The 24832-nt window shown below is 43.6% G+C and overlaps 1 protein-coding gene across 5 annotated transcripts; it reads left to right on the plus strand.

Moving 5' to 3' along the window:
* Positions 1 to 4884: 4884 nt before the first annotated feature.
* tcf3b (transcription factor 3b) lies at positions 4885 to 24220 on the plus strand. Of its 5 annotated transcripts, none has more exons than XM_049718202.2 (21): positions 4885 to 5411; positions 8545 to 8698; positions 9754 to 9826; positions 13794 to 13867; positions 14368 to 14440; positions 14815 to 14855; positions 15223 to 15355; positions 15603 to 15649; positions 18497 to 18596; positions 18667 to 18767; positions 18867 to 18960; positions 19040 to 19101; positions 19242 to 19317; positions 19482 to 19543; positions 19650 to 19847; positions 20319 to 20442; positions 20519 to 20666; positions 20918 to 20971; positions 21314 to 21552; positions 21639 to 21790; positions 22029 to 24220. In XM_049718202.2, the coding sequence occupies exons 2-20, from the start codon at positions 8567 to 8569 to the stop codon at positions 21782 to 21784; spliced, it is 1977 nt and encodes a 658-aa protein (XP_049574159.1). In that variant the 5' UTR covers positions 4885 to 5411; positions 8545 to 8566; the 3' UTR covers positions 21785 to 21790; positions 22029 to 24220. The 5 variants fall into 5 exon arrangements, with proteins under 5 accessions (XP_049574159.1, XP_049574166.1, XP_049574173.1 ...); XM_049718209.2 differs by having other exon boundaries at positions 4887 to 5411; positions 20334 to 20442; XM_049718216.2 differs by having other exon boundaries at positions 4890 to 5411; positions 8545 to 8641.
* The last annotated feature ends 612 nt before the right edge of the window (positions 24221 to 24832 follow it).

Consider the following 24832-nt stretch of genomic DNA (forward strand, 5'->3'; position numbering starts at 1 on the left):
AAAAAAGAATAATTACAAGTGGAAAAGTGACATTTTTGGTTATCGTAGGATTTTTATATCGTAGGATTTTGTGCGGGACAGCTTGATCAAACTGAAACAATCTGAATCATACTGATCTAAACTATAGAGAGAGACTATACATGATTAAAAATTCAGTGTACATGTGCATTGGTATCGCCACCTACTGGCCTGGCATGCACATTGCACCATTTCCAATCGATTTAGTAAGTCACAGTGGCCTGGTATCACTTTGACATCACTTTAACCAAAAACACAAAAGGAAAAACATCACAGTTATTACTCATCTGTTGTTGTGGAAACACACCCTGAGTTGGGCTGTTTTGTTGCCGTGAAGGGGGGGGGGAAAGGGGGAGCAGGGGCGGGTAAGGCTTGGTTTATCATGAGCACAACAGATAGATCCCCCCCACCACCATCAGTCCCCTCCCCTTCAACACAGATAGACTTGGAGCGCGGGCATCGAGCCAACACTATCAATCCATCCGCTTCTCTACCTCCAGTCTCCAACTCCTACTGGGCAACAGCTTCCAGTGGAAGGGTCATAAATCACATCTCTCCACCCTGTAAATAAATACACGTGTAGTGGCACACTAATAAAAAAAAAATTGCATCCACTGTGGAGTGACGCTTCAAACTCTTGGCCTAGTTTTTTTTTTTCTTCTCCTCCTTCTTTCCGCTAGTCTGATCACAAACCTGCGTGCCTTTTGCCCTTCCCCCACTCGAGGCCTTTTTTTTTTTAAGCCTCTACTATTACACGCTGCGAGGGGCTCGGAGTGGAACGAGGTGAGCCGCTTGCCTTCACTGTGCCTTTTTGTGGGCCGTTGCCTACGTGCCGTGTTTATCCTTGTGTGAGATGAGAGCCGGCGATGTGGCTTGGACGCTTCAAACGTGTGGAACATGAAGGCAGGAAGCTAGCGCCAGACGCAGCCGGCAGAAAGCAGACAATAACAAGCTTTGTAGGAAAAGTTTATATGACAAAAGGCAGTGGTATTAACAACTGGCACCTTGTGGGGACTCGCAAAGTGTTTATTTGGTAGGAATTTGTTTCAATAGTAAGATTTTGTGCAAAAGTACTCAACAATAAGTAAAAAAAACATTTTTTTTTGCACAAAAAGTGCACCATAAGTCGCAAAAACAGAAGTATGTGTTACTTCTTGGGATGTTCAACTTGAGTACTGACTGTTACTGAGTACTTTTGATATATAACATTTAATTTAAAACAATGATTAAAAAAAATGTGAATAAACAACTTTTCTCAAATTAATGTCCGAACCCCCGCAGTATAGCGCCAACTAGTGCTGAGGAGGACTTACTCCATTGTCAATTTATTTTTTAGATTTTTTTTTATTGATACATTTTGTACGAAACAGGGCAAGATTAATTATTAGAAAATGTTTATATTTGGGGGTCACTTGAAAACCAATTGTTTACTTAGTCGAACTTGTTACATAATGTGCACTAATTAGTAGAAAATTGTCTTTTGGTTACTTTAAAAGGTCTTGCGTTTTATTGGATTTCATATGAGCGGCGCACATAATTAAGAGAAAACAAACGCATAGCGTAGCGGATGAATCCATTTGCACGGCATCTTCTCACACCGCTGCTACTTCTGATGTGGCCGTAATTGAAAATATTTTACATCCATAAATATTTCATCAAATATGCACAAATATATGACTGGCCTGCCAAACGTATGCTAATTTGCCTAGCGCATCTGTTGTTAATTACACATATATAAAAGCACGACGCAGGATCACAGAGTTGCTCCCTATTGAGCTTTTAATCGGCCACTGCGCCGCCATTATGCTTGGGGATTAAATGACTTTTTCCTTTGCTTTGTCTCGTCTAACAACACTGCAAAGCTTTTTGACGTTGTCATGTGGCAGGTTAGCCTGTGGAAGATGAAACAACAGGGTTTTTGTTTTTTTTAATCTGTTTATAGAGGAGGTCACCGGGCGCTCGCTCGGGCCCACTTTAGTTGTGATACCTGACAAAAATGGTGACACTTGCAGTACGTATATTAAATTATTCATCATTGTTTTTTGAAAAAGAAGAATTTCAGGGGGAAACGAGCTCCAATGGGAAGCAATGTTTTCTCAAAAGACTTTTGCAATTATTTTTCTTCTTGTGGGCAGAACACAGCATCAGTGTTTCATCATTTTGAACATTCTAAAAAAAAAAAAAAAAAAAAGAAGGCACGATGGCTTAGTCATCACTGCTTGCAGCTCCCATTATTACCATATCTGATCATGGCTGCATTCAAGAAACTCATTCATTCTCTTGAATTCATATGTCACTTTGCTTTTATAGTCTTCGCCCCATGTGTCTATTGAAGATGAGCAGCATCTTTGTTTTGCGTGTGTGCGCATGTGTGTGTGTCAAATTCTTCTTTTTTTTTTTTGCCCCCTCCCTTCCTCCTCCATGTTCCTCATCCTGGCTGCCCTTGTGTATGCTCTCCATGTCAGACCCAGCTGTTACTACAAACTACTTGGAGGGCTTACAAGCCTCATTGCTAATACTGACAACGGCCGCTATTCTTACTCGAAGGAACCAGGCAACGTCCGCTGGAAAAAGTGAGAATGGCAGCAATTCCCCTCCGGGAAAAAAAATAAAAAATCCATCTTTCCCTGAGCAGATGTCGTGTTTTGATGGCTAATCTTGTTGATGAAGATCTTCCAGAAAGAGGTGTTAGATAAAGTACAGATGCCCTTTTTTTTGTGGTAGCTTGGATTATTTTCTGATGCATGTGAGCGCCTGTCTTCTTCTTTGTGTGTGTGTGTGTGGCGTGTTTGTGGAGGTATTTATGACCCATATGTGCACTTGTTCCTTGCAGTAACCCCATTACATTCCTAAGTCTGTCCACGGGGCTAATTAATGTGCTATGCCTTCACCCAGGGGACAGCCAATGGATTATTTACCTATATGTCCTATTGACAGCAAATCCCCCCCCCCCCCCCTCCCCTCTCTCTCATCCTCTTCGCTGTGCAAACAGACAACAATGTGAGGCAGTTAAGCAAAATTTGCATATGTTGGGTCATATTCATCATTGTATTCTCACAACACACGTCTTGAATTTGAGTTACTGGATAAGAAAAAAAGTACGGATTTATAAGTAAACTGTAGAAGATTGGCAACTTTTGAGGCAATACTTTAAAAAAATGAGAAATTGTTGGATGATCAGTAAGTTTTGTCTCTAACAAAACAACAGAATCAATTATTCTACCGATTATTCGATTGATTAGTCAGCTAATCGCTCCCCCGGCCCTCACTTTTTTTGTAGAAATGTGACTATTTGGGGATGTTAATTGAACATTTTGAACATTCAAACATTTTATTTTAATAAAAATAATTTGGGGATTATACTTCAAAAAGCTGTTTATAAAGTAGAATTTTGTTATTATTATTATTATTATTATGAGAAAACTTACTTTTCTTACTTTATATATTTTTTTAAGGATTTTGTAGGATAAGTATGACTGCACGCACTAATAGAGGTGGTTAAGATTATTTTGCACCTTTGTATGTATTGCATTCACACCAAGCCTCGGAGGTGGTCTGAAAAATATGTACACTCTTTGTGACCACCATGCTGTTGTGTTTATAAACGGAAAACAAAAGAGGCGCTGTCTGAACTTCCCTCCTCTAGCTTTTTTTTTTTTTTTTTGCCCTCAGGCTGCAAGCAACAGCTGTCTAACACCAATAACTTTCAATAAAAGTGGGTTATTGTGTCTTTTCATTCACAGTGAATAGCATTAGGGTGTCTCCACGTGTAGGTAAAGCTTTTAGGTCGTTGTCAAAGAAGGAGAGGCAGAATTTCAAAAAGGTCTTTCAGGTGGGGGAGGAGAGGATCGCCTCTTCGTTGATTTTTGGATTGTTAAATGTTCCAAAATCTTGCCTGGGATCCTCTTGGCGGCTCAGCTCGGAAGCATCCAGTAAGCAGGAACTTGTTGGTTTTATGGTTTTCGGCAAGGAAACGGGCACTGCCTTTTAAAATCCACATTAACAGTTTTGACGCTCACTAATAAAAAAAACCTGATTTGACTTGGTGTGGGCAGAGTCAGTGCAAAAAATCATTTAAAAAAAAGTTTGATTTAATTTTTAATTTTGTGGTAAAAATGTTTGACTAGTGTAATCCCCAGAGTATTTTCGACACTTGGCATTTATTTATATATTTAAATTTTAGGGGGAGGTGGGGTGCCAACCCCCCCCCCTTTTTTTTGTGGAAAACGCTTATTGAACTTTATGCTATACTTTCAATAATTTCTGGGGTAAGCAAAATTTCCCAAGTATTTCAAATGGGCTGATTTACCCTATCCACGGATTAGCCCGGTCCCTATCCCCTGCAAAAGCAGCGGTCCACTCTATTCTGAATATATTTTTTAATTTAATAACATCACTCAATAAAAATATAAACATCTCATAATTCAATTATATTTTCCTTTAGTATAGATGCATGATTGAATACTAATTTCTTGTAATAGTAGGTTAAAACACGAGGTTACTACAAGGCATAAAAAATAACCATACATTAAGTATGGTTATTTAAAAAAAAAAAAAGAGGCAAGTGAGCACACGAAACTAAAAATTAAAATGATGTCAGCGGGCATGTTGGAGCCCCCTTCGGCCAGCCTCCCTGAGCACACGCACACGCAGGGAAAGTGAGCGTCAAGAAAAAGGCGGGCGCAACGCCGTGTTTTTAACAGCCGAGTGGCCGAGCTTGATGTCAATCAAATATATGCGCCCTCCCATTGGCGGAGCGTCTTAGCATTTATCGTGCCATCTCGTCGAAGCTGCTGCTGTGTAATCGCAGGTAACTTTCTTGCTCTAGCCTTCCGCTGCGCAAGCTAGTGCGCGTAATACTCTCGCGTTTTGATGATCGCAGCTAAAGCAGACAGGACATATACACTCATTTCGAAATATTAATCGCTGTTATGCACCCTAAACGCTGACAATCGCGATTCAACAGGGAAGAAATGTGGCCGTGTCCAAAAGGCGTTTGAAATCGGACACCGCTGGCGTTGAGGGCCTCACTCCGCGCGCGGAAGGATACGTTGTTGCGTCTGACAATGTGGACGGAGGAGGTGAAGATGTCTACGAGAAGAATGAAATCATCTCCTCAGTTGTAACAGGGAAAAAGGGAGGAAGACGCCAGATTAAGCGAGTAGAATAGATTTGTTTGCACACAGACTCGATACACTGGAGCACACACGTGGAGGCGGACACTTGAAGAGCAAGCTTTCCGGGACAAAGAGAGGGCAGAAAGACGTTCCACGGCGCTCCAATGCGTCTGGTGCGCTGAGCTCGAAATTCTCCTCAACTTTTATGTTTTCCCCCCTCGCCGCTGTTCGCTTTTTCTTCGCCGCTCTTGGATAGCCGATACCCGCGGAGGAGAGGTAAAAATAACAACCAAACACCTTCTTTCTCGTCACCTTTCACCCCCAAAAGTTGCACGAATTCGACGGCTTTCCCCCCCATTGACACCCGCGCAGGACGCCTTGTGTTTTTTTCCGAAAACTTTTTCGGGAAGGCGATTTTAAAGCTTGGCTCGTTCCATTTTTTGTCTGCTTTGACGAGCTAGCTTCGTGCTACTCCCCTGCCTCGACCGCTAATAGGAATCCAAAAGACGTCTAAATATCCTTGTTTTGTTGCTTTTTCCGCCGTGCGTCTATGCTAGTTAGCATTTCGGAAAACACAATGTATAAGCTTGACGAGGCTATTTAGCTCAACTTTACATTTTGAGGCCTACTATCTGTGTCCCCCCCCCTGTTTTGCAAGACAAACTTTCCATAAGCTCTCTTTTGGTCGCCGTTAAACATTCCTCTATGGGAGCGAGTGGCCACCAGCGAGACTTTTAATTTTATTGCACATTTGGCAGGAAATTCCTCTCGCTCCCACCCCCACCGTCTCCCAACAGCCCCCACACCACCACCATAATGCGACTTGAACCCTAATCTGAGTGAAGGAAGTGTAAAGTTTGGTAGCTATTCTCCAAAAGGTGGCCTCTTTTATTTATTTGCCCCCCACCCCCTCTGAAAAAAAAAATGTTGAATGGATTAGTTTTGGATGTGGTATTTATCCTTCCTTCTGGGTGCTTGTTGAAATAAATCCTGTCCAAAGTGGACTTTATTGAACATTTTTGACACACACTGTCCACTGGTGTAAACACTGCTACCTGTAATTGTTTTGTTTTGTGCAGCAACAAGTTATGATAGCAGTGTATGCCATCATCACATCTATATGCAGGGGAGCTAAGAAGTTTTAAGCAACTTATAGGTATTTTCCTCATGCAAGATTTATAGGTTGGATTTGTTTTATTTGGCCGTTTTTTGGCCCACGTGCCACAGGTTTGTGTTGAAGGCTTCTTTGTGGCTTCTTTGCCCTGTGTGTGGGGACTGACACAACCCCCCCTTTCTTAATCTGCTTGAAATATTGATCCACGAGTAGGCCAAGATGCCATTTTGTTAAAGCCCCCTCTTCCCCCTGTCGTCCGTGTGCCTGAGTCTATGTCGTGCTTGGGTAACATTTGAGACGACCAAAAAGTTGGGACAGGCAACGAGAAGGCATGCTCCTGGCTTATAGACACTCGGATCAGTGCATGTGTATGTGGTCACTTCCTTTCCATGTCTCAAGGTTAAAGTTTTGCTTGCCTGAGTTCGCCACACTTCAACAAGTTTGATGGTGGGCTATGACAGCAGCGGAGTTTGTTTGTTCGTTAATTCCCATCGCCCGTATCCCCTAAATGGATTTCAACGTGCCATAATTTACGCTGCCATCTTTATGTTGTTGTTTTTTTTTTAATACCTTTTAGTACATGCTATTGTCTTATTACAAAACAAGCTGTGAAAGCACACCACCTGTTGGTGTCCAAGTGCCTTCATATGACCTCCCACCCCCCTTCCGTTTTTTTTTTTTTTCTTCCTCCAAGCGTGGCTCAATCACGGCCCGGCACTGGAGCAAGAAAAATCCAGCATTGCCACTCGCTGTGTAGTTTGACAATTTTCTCTTCGGCGTTGACATATGCTAATTTGGTAATGACGTGTTTGCATATAGTCATTAGCTCTGCCTTTCACCCTTATTTCCTTGGGCTAACAATGGTCCTAATTATGTCTGTAATTGTAAATGTATGCGCTGCCTTTCATGTGGCTGTGATGGACGTAAGGCTGTGCTGGTTGCCTGAGTTGTGGTTTTAAAAAAAGGGGGGGGGGGAAGTCTTGACACGAAGCCGGTTCATTTTCATAATTTTTACGGCAACACGAGTTTTTACATTAACATGACACGTAGTGCCAAAGTGATGAATCACATAACTAATAAATAAATAGATTAAAAAAACAACTGCCAACTCTTCTTGCAGATCCCGCCTTTAAAGCCGTACACACTCAAAGTCACATTTAATGACTCATGATTCACTTACTCCATTAATTGATGAAATCACCGGTTCTAAAAATATTTGATAGCTACGGTGTAAACTGAAATGCTGAATGAAACTTTTCTATTAGAAAAAAACTTTTGCATTACAGTGAGACCGATTGAAGTTCTTGGCTCAAATTGTCACCTCTATAAAACTTTTGACAGTAAAGTTAAGGTCAGTTGTGGAAGGGGGCGGAGTCTTGTGTTCTTTTGTAGTTTTTGTGGTCTTGTTCAGTTAGCTGACTGTATTGAGTGACCTGGACAGATTAGTTTGGCGGTGGTTGGATGCGCCAGTGGCCGGCCGGTGTGATGTTGCGCCAGGTGACGTCACCAACGGGACAGTTGTTGTACTAAGCAGCCAGGACAGACATGCGTGTACCACCGCCTTTATTAGTATACACCCTAGTTTCTCAGGTTTTTTTTTTTTTTTATGAGTTTGTAGTTTTTCTGTTTGCCCTCCTTTTTAGATGTGATTTTTAACAAGGCATACAAAACCAACATAAAAGAATATTGCAATTTTGCAAAAGGGTCTCCAGTGATCCGCAACCTCAGTTATTTTCCCCCCAGTTCTCAAATTTAATTGTTTCCTTTATAAACTTTGCTTTGCAAAATGTCCCAGCTTCGGGACTTTCTCCTGCAATTATTCGTACCTGCATGATAGTAGAGCAAAGGAAAGTTTCAAAATTGTCACACTTGGTTTGCATTTCTTTGTTAAAAAAAAAAAAAAAACACATCCAAGTAGCTGATCCTCCAATTTTTCTCCAGTTATAATATACCTCAAACATTTCACAATTAATTCATATTGTTGCTTTGGGATGTTGTATTGTATTTTGAATTACGAATGCCGTATGTTGGCAATAAAGCTGTTGTTAGTGTCATAGAAAATGGCAGTAAAGTGTACTGAAGTCATATGGCTGTTTCGGAAGTCACATATATAGGATGGAAAAATCAACTTTATTCATCGTGCATTGCGTTTTTACCATCATGATTCTTTTAGTTTCTTATTATTTTTAGTTTACTAGTCACATTAATGCTCAGTTGTGTCACCCTTGTCCTTGTGATTGCGAGTGCCCTTATTATCATTTATTAAAGTCCTGTATTTGCAAATCTCTCTCATAGGGTTTGTTAGAGACGCAAGGTTATGACCGAGCAGCAGCAAAGAATGGCTGCAGTGGGAACTGACAAGGAACTCAGCGACCTCCTGGATTTCAGCGCGGTAAGACAGCCAGAGTGCAGTCGGGATGGGTGGCACCGAGAAGAGAGGGCCGTGCAGGTGGGAGATGTCGGCGATAGAATTTCGGGTTTCCCCACTTGTCGATCTTAAATCGCTATCTGTATAATTGCAAGAAATGAATTTGTCGCCGTTTGTCGAGGAGGAATTGTGATATTGTTCTCGATGGAAAGACGTATTTTAGTGGTATGAAGTTCTGAGATGTAATGTATCTTTTTTTTATTGTTTGGAGTTTGGTTTAAATTTGAGCCTGTGACGACTTAAAAAGAAAACAAGTACAGTTGGCAAGCACTATTTTATTTTATTTTTTACATTCAAGCTGTAATTGTGGCCACAAATGAATCTCATTTTTATTCCGCTAATCGCCATTTTAATAGCGGCATTATGTCATTTTTTGTTGCCCTGGGGAAAGCCTTTTGTCTGCAGCTAGAGTATTTCACATGATGGAGCGCTGCGGTCCACTTCAAAAAAAAAAAAAAAAAAAAAGCGCCACACTCCCTGAAGGGAGTGTCTCATTAAACGGTGGAGTCCACCATCAAAATGCCCAGATTGATCGCCTGCCAATTTGTCACAGCAGATGTTCCGTCTACTGAATATGACACCGATAATTGGGTGAGAAACTGTCGAGGGTTGTACAAACAAGTTTCTTCCTCGTTTGTTCCTCGCGGCAGACATCCTCCCAAGGTTTGGACACGGAAGAAAGCGCGTGTTTAACGCGTCTTACAAGACCTAATGGAATCAAAATGTTTTGCGTGGACCTGTTTTGTCGTCACGCCAGCTTGCGCTCTCATTTACACGTCCTACTTTGGGGGGGGGGGGACAAGATGCCACGTACAGTCGGTAATTCGAGCCAAAAAGAAGCTTCGGTAACATCGCCCCCAAAAAACTGGAACTGGCATTAAAAAGTTTTTTGCTGCAAGCTGGCGGCAATTTTTTTTTCATCCATTTATCTGGTATGCCATGAAGCGTAAAAAAAAAAAATCGCAGTGAGTGACAAGTGCACAATGTCGTTTATTAGTGGAAATAGGATGTGTGAAGTGTGCCCTCCTTTGCTTTTGATACTAACGCTATCGTTCCTCTTTTTGTCGTCCCCGCAGATGTTCGCGCCTCCCGTAGCGAACGGCAAGAACAGAACAATGACCCTCGCCAGCAGCCAGTTCAGCGGCTCAGGTAAGTTTCCGAGCACTCACTTTGCTCTCATGCCACTTTTCCACCTTTCTTCATGTGCGCTAAAAAGTTTAGCGACCGCTAGCGTTGCATATCATCCCACGAAATTCAGCGTTGAAGAGCAGCTCTTGCTCTCTGACATTTTTGGTTCCTTTCCTTCTTAATGTGAAAATATTTGGAATACCATTCAGTCAGGATGTCTCTGTGGAACATCACACCTCACTGACCTTCAAATGTACTGAACGTGAGCGAGCTGTTATTTGCATTTTCTACCCAGGAAAGTGTTAACCTGTGTAAATATGAGTTATGCTCAAACATCTGTGCCATTATTTTGGATAGTCTGTATTATTTTCCAGTTTGAAAGTGCAAATGAGCCGCCGCTTAACCCCTGGACGTGCTTGAAGACTTCCAGCGAGTTTTTCTTTCTCGCCGAATGTTATTACTTAGTCATGTTACTTTGGTTCTTCTGTCACCCTGCCAACCTGCTGTGTGAAATCCAGTCACACTCCATGGTGTTCCCCAGAGTGAGAACTTGGCCACGCAGGAACAAAGGCAAAATAAAAAAAAGGGGGCTTATAGACTTGAAACGCCCCCTCCTCCCCATCAGCACCGCCACCCTGAAGTGTAAAACAGTCCTCCCCCAATCCGGCCGGCGCAGGGCTCTTATCCCCACTGATCTGCAGGAAATGGCGCGACTCAGGGACAATACGCCTCACCCCCATTTCGCCAACTCTTAAACTGGCCCAGCATGCAGTGAGTGGCCCAAGTGGAAGAGGGAGCTTGTTGAATAGAGGGATCAGCCCGTGGAAGGCACGATTCTGTTTGTTTCTATTACAGCGAGCAATTACCAAGCACTGAGAAGTTAATTCCTTCACCCCACCCCACCCCCCCTTTTCCTCATTCTCGCGTCCCAAAGTGTGGCCCTCGTTCAATGACACCCATTTTAATGCGACACACTGCAAGCTGTCACCTTTGGAGATCCGGGGCACAATGCTGTTAAAATGCTTAGCCATGCAAATTCCTCACCAGGAAGTATTGGGAGTCTGGCTACATAGACGCCGCCACGTGCTCTAGCAACTAATAGAATGTTAATATGCTATTAGGGATGAAACAAAATCGCATTTATCTCTCGTTGCAGTATTGATATGCCAACATCAGATATTAATAATCTTGTGGTCCTATTTGTAGCTAATTGATTTTTTATTTGTTTATTTTTATGTCCATGTATTTTTTGAGAAGGCTTTTATTTTGAATTTCCCAGCACGTTGCTGGTGTGTTACCGCATGTGATGTTCATATTGGAGCCAGCAGTCGGTCCGACGCAGATTGTTGGCATAGTCGCCATTAGAAGAACAATGTTCACGTGTGACGTCACTTAAGCGGCTTGTATATTCAGTGACCCCGCAACGCGGGAACGGGAGCAAGCAGCCCGGTGGCCCAACAGACCACTTCTATTCATTAACATAAAAGTACTCCGAGGGGCCGCTAATTGCATTAGGCGTCTTTCTCCCCTTCCTCAAGAGCCAGTGAGCGTGTGTGTGTGGAGGGGAGAGCCCTGGCAAAGAAGATGTGGGATGTTTGAGGAGTGGCGGTCGTGTGACGTACGTGCTGGTGGGAGTGGTGGGAGTGGGCCAAGCACGCAGAAAGGCAGGCGTCCTCTCCGTCACCTCTGCAGCTGCTGGCAATGTCTCCAACCCCCTTCTCACACACACACACGCTGGATGTGACCACCTCACTTGGCCTGGATCACAACAACTTTTGTCAATTTACATCATGTGGTCTTGCAGTGGCTCTCATGCTAGCTGCGTTGTTGACGGCGTCTCAGTTTTGTCTCAATTTCTTCACGAGCCCCAAAGCGTTGGCTGTGACCTCAAAAGCAAAACGATTGGAGTCAAAACTTTTATCTCGATCTCCATGAAAACCCAAGTTCCTCCTTGGCCCATGTGCCAATCAACAAACAGCCATCAAAACGTAGCCTTGTGAGATTAATGCTTGGGGGAGGTAATCATTAGCCTGACTCCGCTAACATTGCAAAACTTTATGGCTACTGAACACACTTGCCCCAATAACAAGCAAGGCCTAGATCTTTTATTTTAGTTTTTAATTTAAAGTAATTTCCATCTCTTTTCTAAGTGAGTTTCTGTTTTGTTTTGTTTTTTCTTTTTAAGATGAGCTCATCCAAATGTTCACGTTTTTCAAGTTCACACGTGCACCTATACTGAATAAATCTTGAACACAGTGTACGCATTCATGACAAACAGTCAACAACAATAGAAAGATCTCTTCTCTTGGCAGGCAAAGTGTCATTGGCACCTCCGCGGATCTCCACCTTGTTTTTAATTGCCTTGGAGTTAATTAGCCCAGTATGTGTGAAACAATGTTGTCAGACTGCGCAGCCATGCTACCGCTCCACTTTCCACTCCAGACCTCCTGCTTGCCAAGCAAACGGAGGCGTCCTGGGTGGCGCGCTGGGGCATCCAAAACACCACGATTGTTAGGACTTTATGCTCTTAACTTGTTGGCCTGGCAGAGCTTCTTCACTTTGCAGGATGCCGGGGTTCATTTTTTGTTTTATCGCCTTCAACGATGTCCAAGCTGCCATTTAATAAAGTTGCTCTCCGGCGACAGTGATGCAAGTCCACTTTATTGAACATAATAGTCTTGGGTATTTTGGCACTATTTTTAGAACTGGCAAGGTTTCCCGACTTGCAGCGTTAATACCAACCGGGTGATGTAAACCTGTGCTGCTCGCGCATTGGCCCAGCAGATCATCACTGTTGTCATCCGAGCGAGAGATGTTGCTGCGCTTTAGCTCCGATTACGGCACTCCCTGCCGGGAGTCCTTCTGACTCTCATTGTTGTTCTAGTTTTTTTGCCGGCTGGTTACAAACGATGCCTTACATCCTTTCCGCCGTGCTATTTTGGAAAAGCGACCTCCCTGGCAGGATGCGTCGTGGTTGACCACAACCTTTCTAATTTTACAACAAAGACGGAAAATACGTTACACATGAATCCCTTCGGTCGCTCGAATGTGTTTTTCCTGCCTGTCGTCTGCTGTTGCGCGTTTGATGGCGGCGCTTTTATTAGTGCTGTGGCCTTTCCGCTGAGGCTGATCCTCCGAGGTCTCCCTCATCCGTGCCACTTGCACGGGCGCCATAGATCACGGCTGTCGCGGCGTGTGTAGGTGCTTGCACCGCTCTGTTAGTCTCATCACTCATTCCCGCGCTCGTCAGCCGGGCTGCTGATCTCGCCCAGACCCCTCAGCCCCCCCCCAAACCCCTTCAATACTCCCTCCGCTTTCTCACACATACATTTTTTTAATTAGGCAAAAAAAAATCAAAGAAAACATGAATATTCATAAGGAAGCTGCATTAATATGCACAATTATGCAAATCAGTATGCAATTAAGCCTTGCGTCTCCAGAGAGCCTGGATAGCATTAGTGCACAAGACGGGGAGAAGAGGATGATGGGGGTATTTTGAGGAGTTTTCAGCTTCACCAGCCTTTTGGCTTTGTGTTTCCTTTGTGTTGCACATGGTGTCTTTTTTTTTTTTTTTTTTTTTTGCCACTGTGTCTCGTTTTGGATTGTGTCCATCTCACTTAAAGTAATATAATTTTGCTATATTGCACTTGGGAATGTTTAATTTTTCTCATTTCCAGTGGCTGTAATGAAAGCTAATGACTATATTACCAGACTTTTCTGTCTTTTTTTACGTTACATGGCGTTTTAAAAGCAACAGCGGCTTATTTGCTCGTTAGTGATTCTCTCATGGTTTTCGTGTGTGCCCATTATGGCCACTTAAGGAGCTAAAATGCTGAGTGCAACATGATGGCACAGTCCCTTAATGTTATTCCAACCTCAATGACACATTCATTAATAAAAATTTTGAGGCTTTGTTTGCTGTTCTCTGGCGTGTGTTCATTTTACTGCTCTAAACGAAATGTGTGTTGTTGGATTTTTTTTTTTTTAGCACTAGATGAGCGCAGCAGCTCTGGATCCTGGGGTTCGGCGGAACAGAACAGTCCTTCTTTCAGCCAAGGACGGGTAAGCTCGAAATGGAATTTTGTGATATCACATGTTTTTTTTTTTTTTGTAAATCACCGCTATTGCCAATCACGCACACACACACACCAAGCATCAAGGCAGCGGAGTGCATTTTGAAGCCACGCCGCATTTCGACTTTGTTCCTGATAACCTTGGCTCCAAATCATTCTTTGGCAAGCCATCTCGTTGCCCAAAACCTCTGTGGAAACCCGCTGGTAATTCCTGCCTCACATCCGCCGTTAACTACCTTGGCACCACTCTCGGTAGAAATAAGAAACACAAGCTGAGGTACAAGCGACATTGCTTTGATTCGCCCGCGTCGATAATCAAGAAAGTTGCTCCCAATTTCCCGAGCTGATGCAAATTTGTTTGGCATCCGTCCTGTGAGTTAAGCAGAGGGGAGGGTAACTGTGAAGCCCAGTAGGTGTGCCAACACAATGCGGAAGGCCCCGGAAGTGTGCTTGTCACGCCTGTTGAGCTTAAATGTTTTCATCTTGCAGGGCTACGCAGAAGGATCCCACTACAGTGAACATGAAGGCTTGGCCTCTCCTTTTATAAGTTCGGGGATTGCAGGTATAATTTGCAGTTTGTGAAGTTTAATTTGCCATTTTTGTGTCTATATATATATTTCTACAAATTTAATTCCCTATTTATGTAAAATATATGTTAGGAATGTTTATTTAAGACTAGAATTTTTTTTTCATTGCGCGTGTGTATGCCTGTGTGTGTGTCCATTGGTTGAGTGTCAGTGCAGTGAAGCGGAAACCTTCCCCAGGGTTTTATCTGGCAGGCAGCTTGATTCAACTGAGCGTACTAAAAAGAAGGGGGAAGGCCATCTCTGGACTTTAATTTAAAAAAATAAAATAAAAAACGTTTTGTTAGTGTGCACAAATTTTTGCATCTGGCCTTTGTTTGTTGTAACGCATGGACATGAATTGATCTTTCAGGTAAAAATGAGCGGCCTTCATACTCTCCCTTTCCAAACCAGGTAAGTTGCACAATTCAGTTTTGTTTATTTATACAGTAAATGAATGAGGCACGGGACATTACTATGTGCTGCAAGCAAAACGTTTTAATTCTGTATCAATCAGTCTTTGGAAAGTCATGTTTTGAGCTGCACACTAAAAGTGTTTCCCAGTGCTCAGATTTCCACCAGTGCAAAAAAAGAATTTTAACAGTTTAACATTGGTCTAGCCTTTGCTTGCCCATTTATTTTATTTTTTTCTAGCCCGAGTCCTCAAATTTTGCAATGAGACTGGCTTACTACTCATGATATCAGATCAGCATGATTGGTGCACACAACTTCACATCATCGTGAATGCTAAATGTTCCGACTACACTCTTTGTGTTGGCAGCCTGGTTTCCTTCCAAGTGAAATTGCAATGCCAAGCCCAGATGCCATGTCCCCCTCTGGCCTGAAATCAGGCTCCCAGTTTTACCAATCCTACCCAAACAATCCGCGGAGGAGGCCGCCTGATGGAGGCTTGGGTAAGATAAAGCAACGGATCACATTCTAGAAATCTCTGTGATTTAGATGCCAAATTGCATTGTTGTGCTCGCTTCCCTTTTAATTAAAACACACACTCATACATTGAATGCCTGGCAAAAAAAAAATTCTCTGACACGCACAAACTGTAGCCGACCCGACAAAATAGCGCACCTGTGCTGACGTTGGTACTTGCATATTGTCTCACGTTTACATTTTTCTTTCTCTCCTGTCTCTGGGTGCATGCAGACTCTCAGCCAAAGAAGATTCGGAAACCCCCTGGCCTTCCTTCGTCGGTGAGTCCTTCTTTCTTCCTCTCACTCTTTGTATACAGACCCTCTCATTTCTCCCATTCTCTCTCTCCCCCTCCACACACACGCCTTGCTTTCTGCTCTCCGCTTGAGCGGTTCTGTGACAGACGGGGTAAAGACCCACAGTGAGCTGACGTCAACATTTATCAAGCTCAACTTCTCCTACGCGTGTTTTGAGGCTTGCATCCAGTCGCCATTCTCGCACTCGCATCTCTTAAGATGATGATTAAACTGTTGCCTTGACTTTTTTTCCGGTGGGCTTTGGGTCCAGGCAGCTGATGGCGCTTGTGTGTGCGTGACGCAGCACACATACTTGGAAATGCAAGTCATGTTCACATGTTTGACTATACAGTCAGCGAATCGGCAGTTGCCCACATCACTCGCCTTTTTATAGGCTGTCGAGTTTAGCCTTGTGTGCTAATTACCACGCGGCCTAGCCGCACCTCTTCAACTACTGTAGTTCGTTTTCAGCTTGGCACGAGTGCTACTTGGTGATCGTCTCTAATGTTTGTTTCACTGTGCCCAACCTAGCAAATGTTCTTTGTTTACACTTTTTCATGCCTCTGAATGGGAGGTTGGCAGAAAATAATATTAAAGACCCATGGCCATCAGTATGATTTGAACTCCACAATAATCAAATTGTTAATCCCCTTCTGACAGTGCCCATCCAAATTGATTTTTATAATCCCAATTAAGGTTTTGATCTAGATTGCATATGATTGGGTTGTCCACCCAATGTTTTGTGAAATGAGAATTTGCTTGCTTATGTTTTTTTTTTCCCCCTCAGAGCGCGGAGGAAGCTGATTTTTCTGGTCGGCCAGGTCACAAATTGCATAGCCATGGGTGCATAATGTGACATGAGTTTAAATCTAGCGTAAACACTCGGGATTTTGTCTCTTATTGTCGCTGTGAAATGGGTTTAGTGCAGCCCACAGCATTGATTAGGAAGGCGTGCGTCAGATGGATGAATGGCAATTTCATGTCACAGCAGAGTGCGTCATGTTTATGCCTCAACCACACTTCTCCACCTGTGGGTGCTAGCCGTTTGAAGTGGCTGCCGACGTACATACCTCTGCGTCTGTATCTCACACATCTCACCACCAGCCCGCGTTCTCACCGTCTGAACCTCAGTCATTCTCCTGCGGTGTGAACGGCGGCCGCGTAGTTTCAGCGCGAGATGTCTGTGTGAATCCCCTCCCTCCCCCCCGCCGCTTCGGTCAGCCCGCACCTACGCCGCAGCACACCATGGCCTGGGTGGGCCTCCCCCCTACCAGTGACCCAGTTGTGCGGCACGGTGCTTGCGAGGCGAGGGCTCTTAGCCCCCCATGTCTGAGCCCAGATTAATGACTGCCAATGATCCTGCGCTTCCACACTGCCTCCATGCCTGCCTGGCGTGGACACCCTATGCCAACCCTTGTTGTACGTATCAGGAAATGCTCTCCTTGTTAAGACCAATCATGCTTCATTTGCACTCTTCCCTCCGAGAAGCAAAGGTGAAGGAACCCCATCCCTGTAGGCCATTAAACTAACCACAATCATGGTGTGGTGGAAGAATAAAGTACTTTGAGTTGAGTTGGACCTTAATCTGAATCCACTCCCACTCGCAGAAACCCCTTTTGTGCTCTCATAACCCGAATTGCATTAAAGCCCTATTAGTTGAGGATTTTAGCCTAGAAATCTCTTTTCTTCTCCAATATAATTACGCCGCATCCCGCCAGTCATTGTGTCATTCTGTTGCCATCTAGAGCAACAGGATTCACATGACATTGTTCTCCACGAAAGAGCAACTCAAAAGCCCATTGTTAAATGAAGCCGTCTCAGTCGTGTTTTTTTTTTTTTTTCCCCTGAATTAACAGCGATCATGTTAAATCCCCCGTTTCCTTCACACTCCCCTGGCCATATCAAGCTTTGTTTAAGTCATTTAGATTACCTTCTACCGGCCCCCTCCCTCAACACCCCTTATCTATCTACCCATTTCATAAATCATCAGGGTCCTCATTTTTTTCCCCCTCAATCCCCCCCCCCCCCCCCCCCCCCCCCAACCCACTGCAGTCGCTCTCTGACTGGATCCCAGCCCCCAACGCTCTCTCTCTCTCCCTCGCTCCTCTCCCTCCTTCCCTCCCCTCGCTCCTTCTCCTCAGCCCAGCTGCCTGTGGAGTTGGATGTGGTCCAGGAACAGGCAGATGGCTCTGTAATTAGAAGTGCATCTCTCCATTCCCTTTCCACTTCTCCCTGTTAAATCAAATTACAGAAAAAACATCCCTTCTCTGGATTAGCATTCTTTGCAGCGTAGCAGCCATTCTTCTTCTCTTCCTGTATTCTGCCATATGCAATGCAATCGGAAAGGGGGGGGGCAGTCTGAGAGGTCGCTGAGGAATCTGACAAACTGGGGATTCCGCATGTCTGTGGAACTAGTGCAGAAAATCTCAGCAGGCAGGAACTGTAGTCGTGTTTCATCGTGGTTGTCACCTGTGATCCACTCGAGAAGTCAACACCGAGAGAAAGTTAGGGCGCCTCTTTCGGAAAATGGCAGGCGTGTGGAAGCACTGCTTTGGCTCTTTGTGGCGTGACACACACTACACTACGTGTGTGTGCATGTGTGTTTCTTGGGAGGGCTGCTGGCCAGCCAGTGTGATGTCATTGGGGTCCTGGGAGGAAGAGGAAGCGCTCGCTGTGCACCGGGATCCGAACCTTAGCCGTGCCCAGCGTGCCATGGCCGTTGCATTTCCCCCCAGGGGAGAAGCCTGCTCCCTCTCGCCATCTTGTGGCCCCGTTGAAGCTAACACCCCAAAATATTAAGCCTCCTCGTTATTTCTCTCTGTGCTTGTTTAGGTATATGCGTCCACATCCGGTGATGAATACACCCGAGACAATGGAGGTTATCCGAGCGGTAAACCCGGTGCGGTCTACCCGGGCTCGTTCTACATGCAAGGTAGGAACTAATTTTATATTACTTTTGCTGATCTTGCATCATGAGGCTGAATTTTTCCATCCCTCCGCAGAAGACCTTTGGTCATCTACTGGCTACTCGGCCATGCTGGGCAACTCACCTCACATTGGACCAGCAGGTTCCTTCTCATCACTGAACTCGCAAGACAGGATGGTTGGTGGACCTTCACTTCTATAAGATATTTGCCACAATATTCACTGTTTGTGACATATGAGGACCTAATATACCCTTTCCCTGCGTCTGTGCACACAGAATTATCCGCTGCATGGCAGCGAAGTCAATGGCTTCCATGCCGCCCCCACCACCTACAACCACACGCCCGCCATCAACGGAGAACCCATCATGGGTAAGAAGCTAATTCCCAAAATCTTTTGGTTTATTGGGGCTTTCAAACCGAATACTTGACTCGCTTGTATTTGTTGCAGCTGGCACCCGAGCCACCACGGCAGGCAGTTCTGGGGATGAAATCGGAAAGGCTCTCGCCTCGGTGAGCTTTGTAGTTCACTGATATGCATGTAGAAAATACTTGAGAAGCTCCACTAAATTCACTGACTTAAACTAATGGCTCTGAAACCTCAGTATTAAGTAGTTGTCCTTTTTTTTTTTTCTCAAATTATTTTATTTCAGATTTATCCGTCAGACCACAATAGTAATAACTTCCCCTCAGCTCCGTCTACTCCAGGGTCTCCTCAGGCTATTGCAGGTAAACTGTCACTCTTCAGCATGTTCATAAAGCAATCATGTTGGAAGAGCTTTAAAAATCCGGGCAACCCTAAATGTTGTTTATAACACACATGCCTCACCAGCGCCCTCTGGTGTTACATTAAGAACGACCACTTATCATCATCCTAATGTTTTTCTATGCAGGCACCCAGTCCCAGTGGCAAAGACCCACCACACCCAACTTTGAAGGGCAACCACATGCACTGGTATGCTACAAAATCAAAAGATAATATTGAATATTAGTGTACCTTGTTATATATATTAAAAAAAACAACAACTCTGGACTCACTCTATCTGCCTTTATTTTTGTAGCAAAGTAAAATGGAGGACCGTTTGGAGGAGGCAATCCATGTGCTCCGGAACCATGCTGTAGGCCAAGGGCCCGGCTTAGATGGTGCCCACCCCGACATCCACAGCCTTCTGTCGGCAGTACACAACGGGGGACTTGGATCCCTCTCTCCAGCTTTCCCAAATGCCAGCCTCGCTCTCAGCAACAGACATCCTGCGATGGTGAGCCACCTACTAGCTTTTCCCTTTGCATCCTCACGCCGCTGAAAAAATCGACTGTCATTAAAGGGTTTGCAGCATATTTTTAAATTTTTATCCTCTTTATTGGAGTCTTGTATTCTGTTTCAAAGGAGGTCAAAGAATGATGAAACGCTTGATGTGGTTCTTGTACAACTAATACTTTATGCCACCTAGTGGACAGTTGTTAAACTGTAAGCAAATGGAACTTATACTAGTTGTTATTTTTATTATCTAAACTTGTATATTGACTGTAATGATGACTTTGCTACTGAGTCTGCATAATTTAATCGTGATTAGACTATGGCGCATTTTCACTAGTGTACAAATTGGGGCGACGCTGGCAGGAATAGGACAAGGGCTCCTGTACTGTACAATGGAAAAGTAGCTTCAGATGTATTGACATCACCATTTTGTCCTCCTCACACAATTAATGATAGCCACTCATCCATCCAGCTGTCTGTCAAACAGGGAGGGAAACATGAGGAGCCCACTGGCCTTCCACCCAGCAGCACACTTCTGCACGGTCATCACGCGTCCGGGTCCACGCCGTCAGTTGGCCAGCCGGAAGGCTTCAGCGGTAAGTCAGACCCGAGTTTAAAATAATGCCGCCCGAGTGCAAACACATCACATCACACACACGTGCGCTTGTCCAGGTCTTCCTGGTGGGCTCGCGCGCTCCACGCACTCCTCCAGCAGCTCGGACATCAAAAGAGAGGATAAGGAGGACGATGAAAACTCGTCCTCCGCGGACAAATCAGACGACGAAAAGAAGGAGTCCAAAGCAGCACGCAGTCGAACAAGGTAGGTGGTTTGTTGTCAATCGTATTGTTTCTTAAAGTTTGTTATAAGATGGAGATTTTCTTTTTTGTCCCCCACAATCTAAAAGTTCTTATTTTTTGTCCCCCACAATCTAAAAGTTCCTGCTATCGGTCTCTCATAAAGGGCGTCGTCATAAGTCGCATTTAAATCAAATCCTGTGTCGCCCTGGTTGGCAATGTTAGCTGTTTAATGCTGTTGACATCCCCCCCCTCCCTTTATGTCACAATTTTCAGAAAGGAGGCGTTGACCCTCCAGATGCTCTCTAGCCTTTCAGACCCGAAAGATGAGTAAGTTTCTCAAGTAGAAAATCCCTTTCTTGTGCTTTGTGGGCTCCTCCTTCGCGTCCATGCAAAGCGCGCTGTCGTGCAGCTGCGTCTGAAGCTGCCGAAACGTGATCAATCGCCCATGTTGACGTTTAGAATATGTGATCCCGAGCCATTTTATTCTCATTGGATTAGAAAGAATAAACTCTGTTTTCTGAAAATGTGGAATTGATTTGTGAATTACAGCATGTCAGATGCTGTTTTTGACTGAAATGTGTTTTGCTGCTTCCAGATATAGGTGCAAAATGTCGCCCGTTTTGGTTTGTTCCAATGTTCAGCGCATTCACCTTCTCCATCTCCTTCCAGTCAGGACAACGAAGAAGACGACGAGGACCTCCCGCCCGAGGTGAAGATGGAGCGCGAGCGGGAACGGCGAGTGGCCAACAATGCCCGCGAGCGCCTGCGAGTACGGGACATCAACGAGGCCTTCAAGGAGCTCGGCAGGATGTGCCAGCTGCATCTCAGCCACGACAAACCTCAGACCAAACTTCTCATCCTGCATCAAGCCGTCAACGTCATACTCAATTTAGAACAACAAGTCAGAGGTCAGTTTCCATGGCAGCTGTAAATGTTGGTTTACTTGTTTCTTTGAATCTGTCGCCAATCCACTTCTTTGCTCTCGTTGGTTCAGAGCGCAACCTTAACCCCAAGGCAGCATGTTTAAAGCGCCGTGAGGAGGAAAAGGTGTCCGGGGTGGTGGGTGATGCGCCCATGCAGCTCTCAGGAGGCCACCCAAGTATTGGAGGAGATGGCCACAATCCAGTTGGTCACATGTAACACCAGGTTGGCCTTCCATTAAATGTTGATTTTAATGTGCAATACCATTTGCTTTGCATGCTAACATTAATTGAAAAACAAGCGGAAAAAGAAATTATGTGGGAAGAGGATTGAGTAAAACACCATTGAATGCTTACTCGGGTGAAATTTTGGTCTGGTTGAATTTTTTGGGTGACTTTGGAAGTTCTGCTGTCTTTAGCTTTGCTTGTTTAAAACCTAGTGCTGTCTCTTTTTTTTTTTGCAGATGTGGTAGTGTTTCCTTGGCTCTCAGAGGATGTGGCCTTAACAGATTTCTTCCACCTGTTAACTCTCAGTGGGTGTGTGTGTGTGCGCGTATGTGGACATGTCTGTGTATTGTCCGTTCAAGTTTCAAGATGCGCACACACACACACACGCACACATACACACACATGCAAACTGCCAAAATGGACACAGCCTGTTTGTCGCACTCCCAACCATGACTACAAGCTCAAATGTGAAGAACTTTTTTTTTTTTTTTTTTTTTTGCTTTTATATAGTATATATATAATTATATATATATATATATATATATATATATCTCTGTACAAAAACTTTGACTTTTTGGTTTCCTCAATACGATTTAACGCCAGAACCTTTTTTTTTTTTTTTTTTGTCCTGCCACAATTTGGGACTTTTGACACACTGCCGAGAGTTGCTCTGGTGAACGGGAAAAAGGAAGAAGAAACACAAATTGAATCATGGATTTGTGCCTCAATGTTACACCATGTTTTCTATTTGACATTTAAGCAAATTGCTTTACATGTGAGGAACATTTATTGTGAGGGATTGCTTATGTGTATGAGCAATTATTTTTTAATGTATGTCATTCCCAGTGTGATGGTACAGTCTTACATATGTTATGTAACCAAGCCCATATTTGAATTGCCTAAATTCAGTGACCTTTTTTTTTTTTTTTTTTTTTTTTTTAATCAGCAATTGTTTGAGGAGGCCATGAAATCCAAGGTGGCCATTTCTGGACAATTCACATGCAGCGTTCTTGAGGGAGAACCGCTCGTATTAGAGCATCTGGACACCCTGGAATTAAGGACTCTTGATTCTGGGAAGCATATGAATTGTCACCACTTAACAGTTCTTCCTCTTTTCGTTTCTCCTTTTTTCGGACAACAAATTGAACTGTTAAAGCTGTTGTCGTGACTTCAGGTGTCTCTACTGCTTTGCCACTAAAGCGCACACAAACAAGACAAAGCACAGTTGTGTAAAGTGTCCAGTTGGGTGGGAAGACAAAAGAAGCCATTTTAGGTGCTCACGGAGAGGAGGGCGCGTCTTTGCAATGGCTCACCGACAATGCCAGCGAGTTTGAGGACTGGTTTATTTCCCCCGCCCCTAAATTGATACTCTGGAAGACAAAAAAGAAAAATCTCTGTTTTGTTTTTTTTCTATGGAGGAAAGACAACCTTTTTGGCGTCACTGAGGCTTTCTTTTCCGGAAATGAGCATTCCCACTGAATAAGCACCCCTCGCCCTCCTCCTCCGCCCCCTAGAGAGAAGTGTGACGCTTACATTCACTCCGTACGTTACTCTTGATGCGTTTCATTTTTCAAAAATTTAAATATATATAAAAATATATATTTTTTGTTAGCCTATACATTGTAGATTTTTTTACGTAAATGGCAATATTAGTTTGAAGTTTAGAGTGTATTGTAGATGAATTTACAAGGGGATGTTGGACACAAATTGAAACAGGGCGGCAGAGGAAAGGCTGTTAGTTTTTAATTCACGTTTGAGTTGAAGAAGGCTACTCGGATGAATTTTCTTTACCTTTTTGGGGGGGCACTGAGGATAAACGTGGAGTCGGTGTGGGTGAACAGTAAATATGCAACTGGTTCTTTGAATGTAGCCACCATACTTAATGTGGATCGCCTTCATTTGTCAGTGGATTTTGTTTTTCATTTCACCCTTCTCCCGCCCACTGAAAAACATGTCATGGAGGCAGATGTCAGCCATTTTGGCGTGAGATGATGGCTAACAAGGAGAACAAATCAGTGTTATTGTGATGTTATTCCCATGTCATGTTGTCAAAGTGTCCTACCATATGTAATCACAGATGGCGGGTAGAGTGTTTTGTTAGGTTTTTTTTGTTTTGTGTTTTGTTTTTTGTACAAGATGAAGAAAAAGAAGACCTATACAAATTAACAGTGTGGCCTTTTCATCCTCAAGACTTAACGATGTCATAAAGGGAGAGTGATACCTTATCAGTGCCTGAACTTGTATTTTTCATTTATGTTTGTCAACCATATCATTTCATTTATCATGGAGATTAAAAGAGGTACTTGTTCATTCCCCCACCCTCCCTTCTCCTAAATGCTTTTTTCAATTTTTCAGGAAGAAGTTTAAAGTTATGTTTTTTTTCTTTCACTGTATCTAGTTGAAATAAAATAAAAGTTAATGTTACGTATATCTTGTTTTATTGATTTTGTTTTCTAACTGGATTCAACTCATCCAAACTGCTGTTTCATGGGTCCAAGTATTTGACCAGGCATCAACTTTTGGCATGTGACACACATTAACATGCTTTTCAACATAAGGAGTTTTTTAAAGTAGATATGGAGAAGCTTTCTGCATTTTCTGTACCTTTGTGCTGACTTTCCATAATCAATGCTGTTTAAACCTCTTTGTGGTGTGGGAGGTGATTTATGTTGTTGTTTTTAAATAAGGTGTTACTTATTTCATTTATTTTCTTGAGCATTATTAAAAGACACATTCATAAGTGACGTGTGGAGGGAGGACATGACACACTCCAGCAGGCCCCACAGACCCTCAGAGTGCCTCTCTTGAAATATATATAAATATAGTTGAGAACTGTCCTGTATATAACAGTAATGTAGCAATAAATGTTCCAATTTTAATATCAGATTATACCTTTCTTCCTATGTCTGTTTTTGAGGGAAATTGTGAACATTGAAAGGGAAATAAAGGAAAACATTTTAAGAAAGGGACTTTTGTAGTTTTGACATTTGTATTTGTTAAAACTAGTTTAAGGTCATATCTCCTCGGAGCCAATGTATTA

Source organism: Syngnathus scovelli, chromosome 10, assembly GCF_024217435.2.
Source record: "Syngnathus scovelli strain Florida chromosome 10, RoL_Ssco_1.2, whole genome shotgun sequence".
Classification (NCBI taxonomy): Eukaryota; Metazoa; Chordata; class Actinopteri; order Syngnathiformes; family Syngnathidae; genus Syngnathus; species Syngnathus scovelli.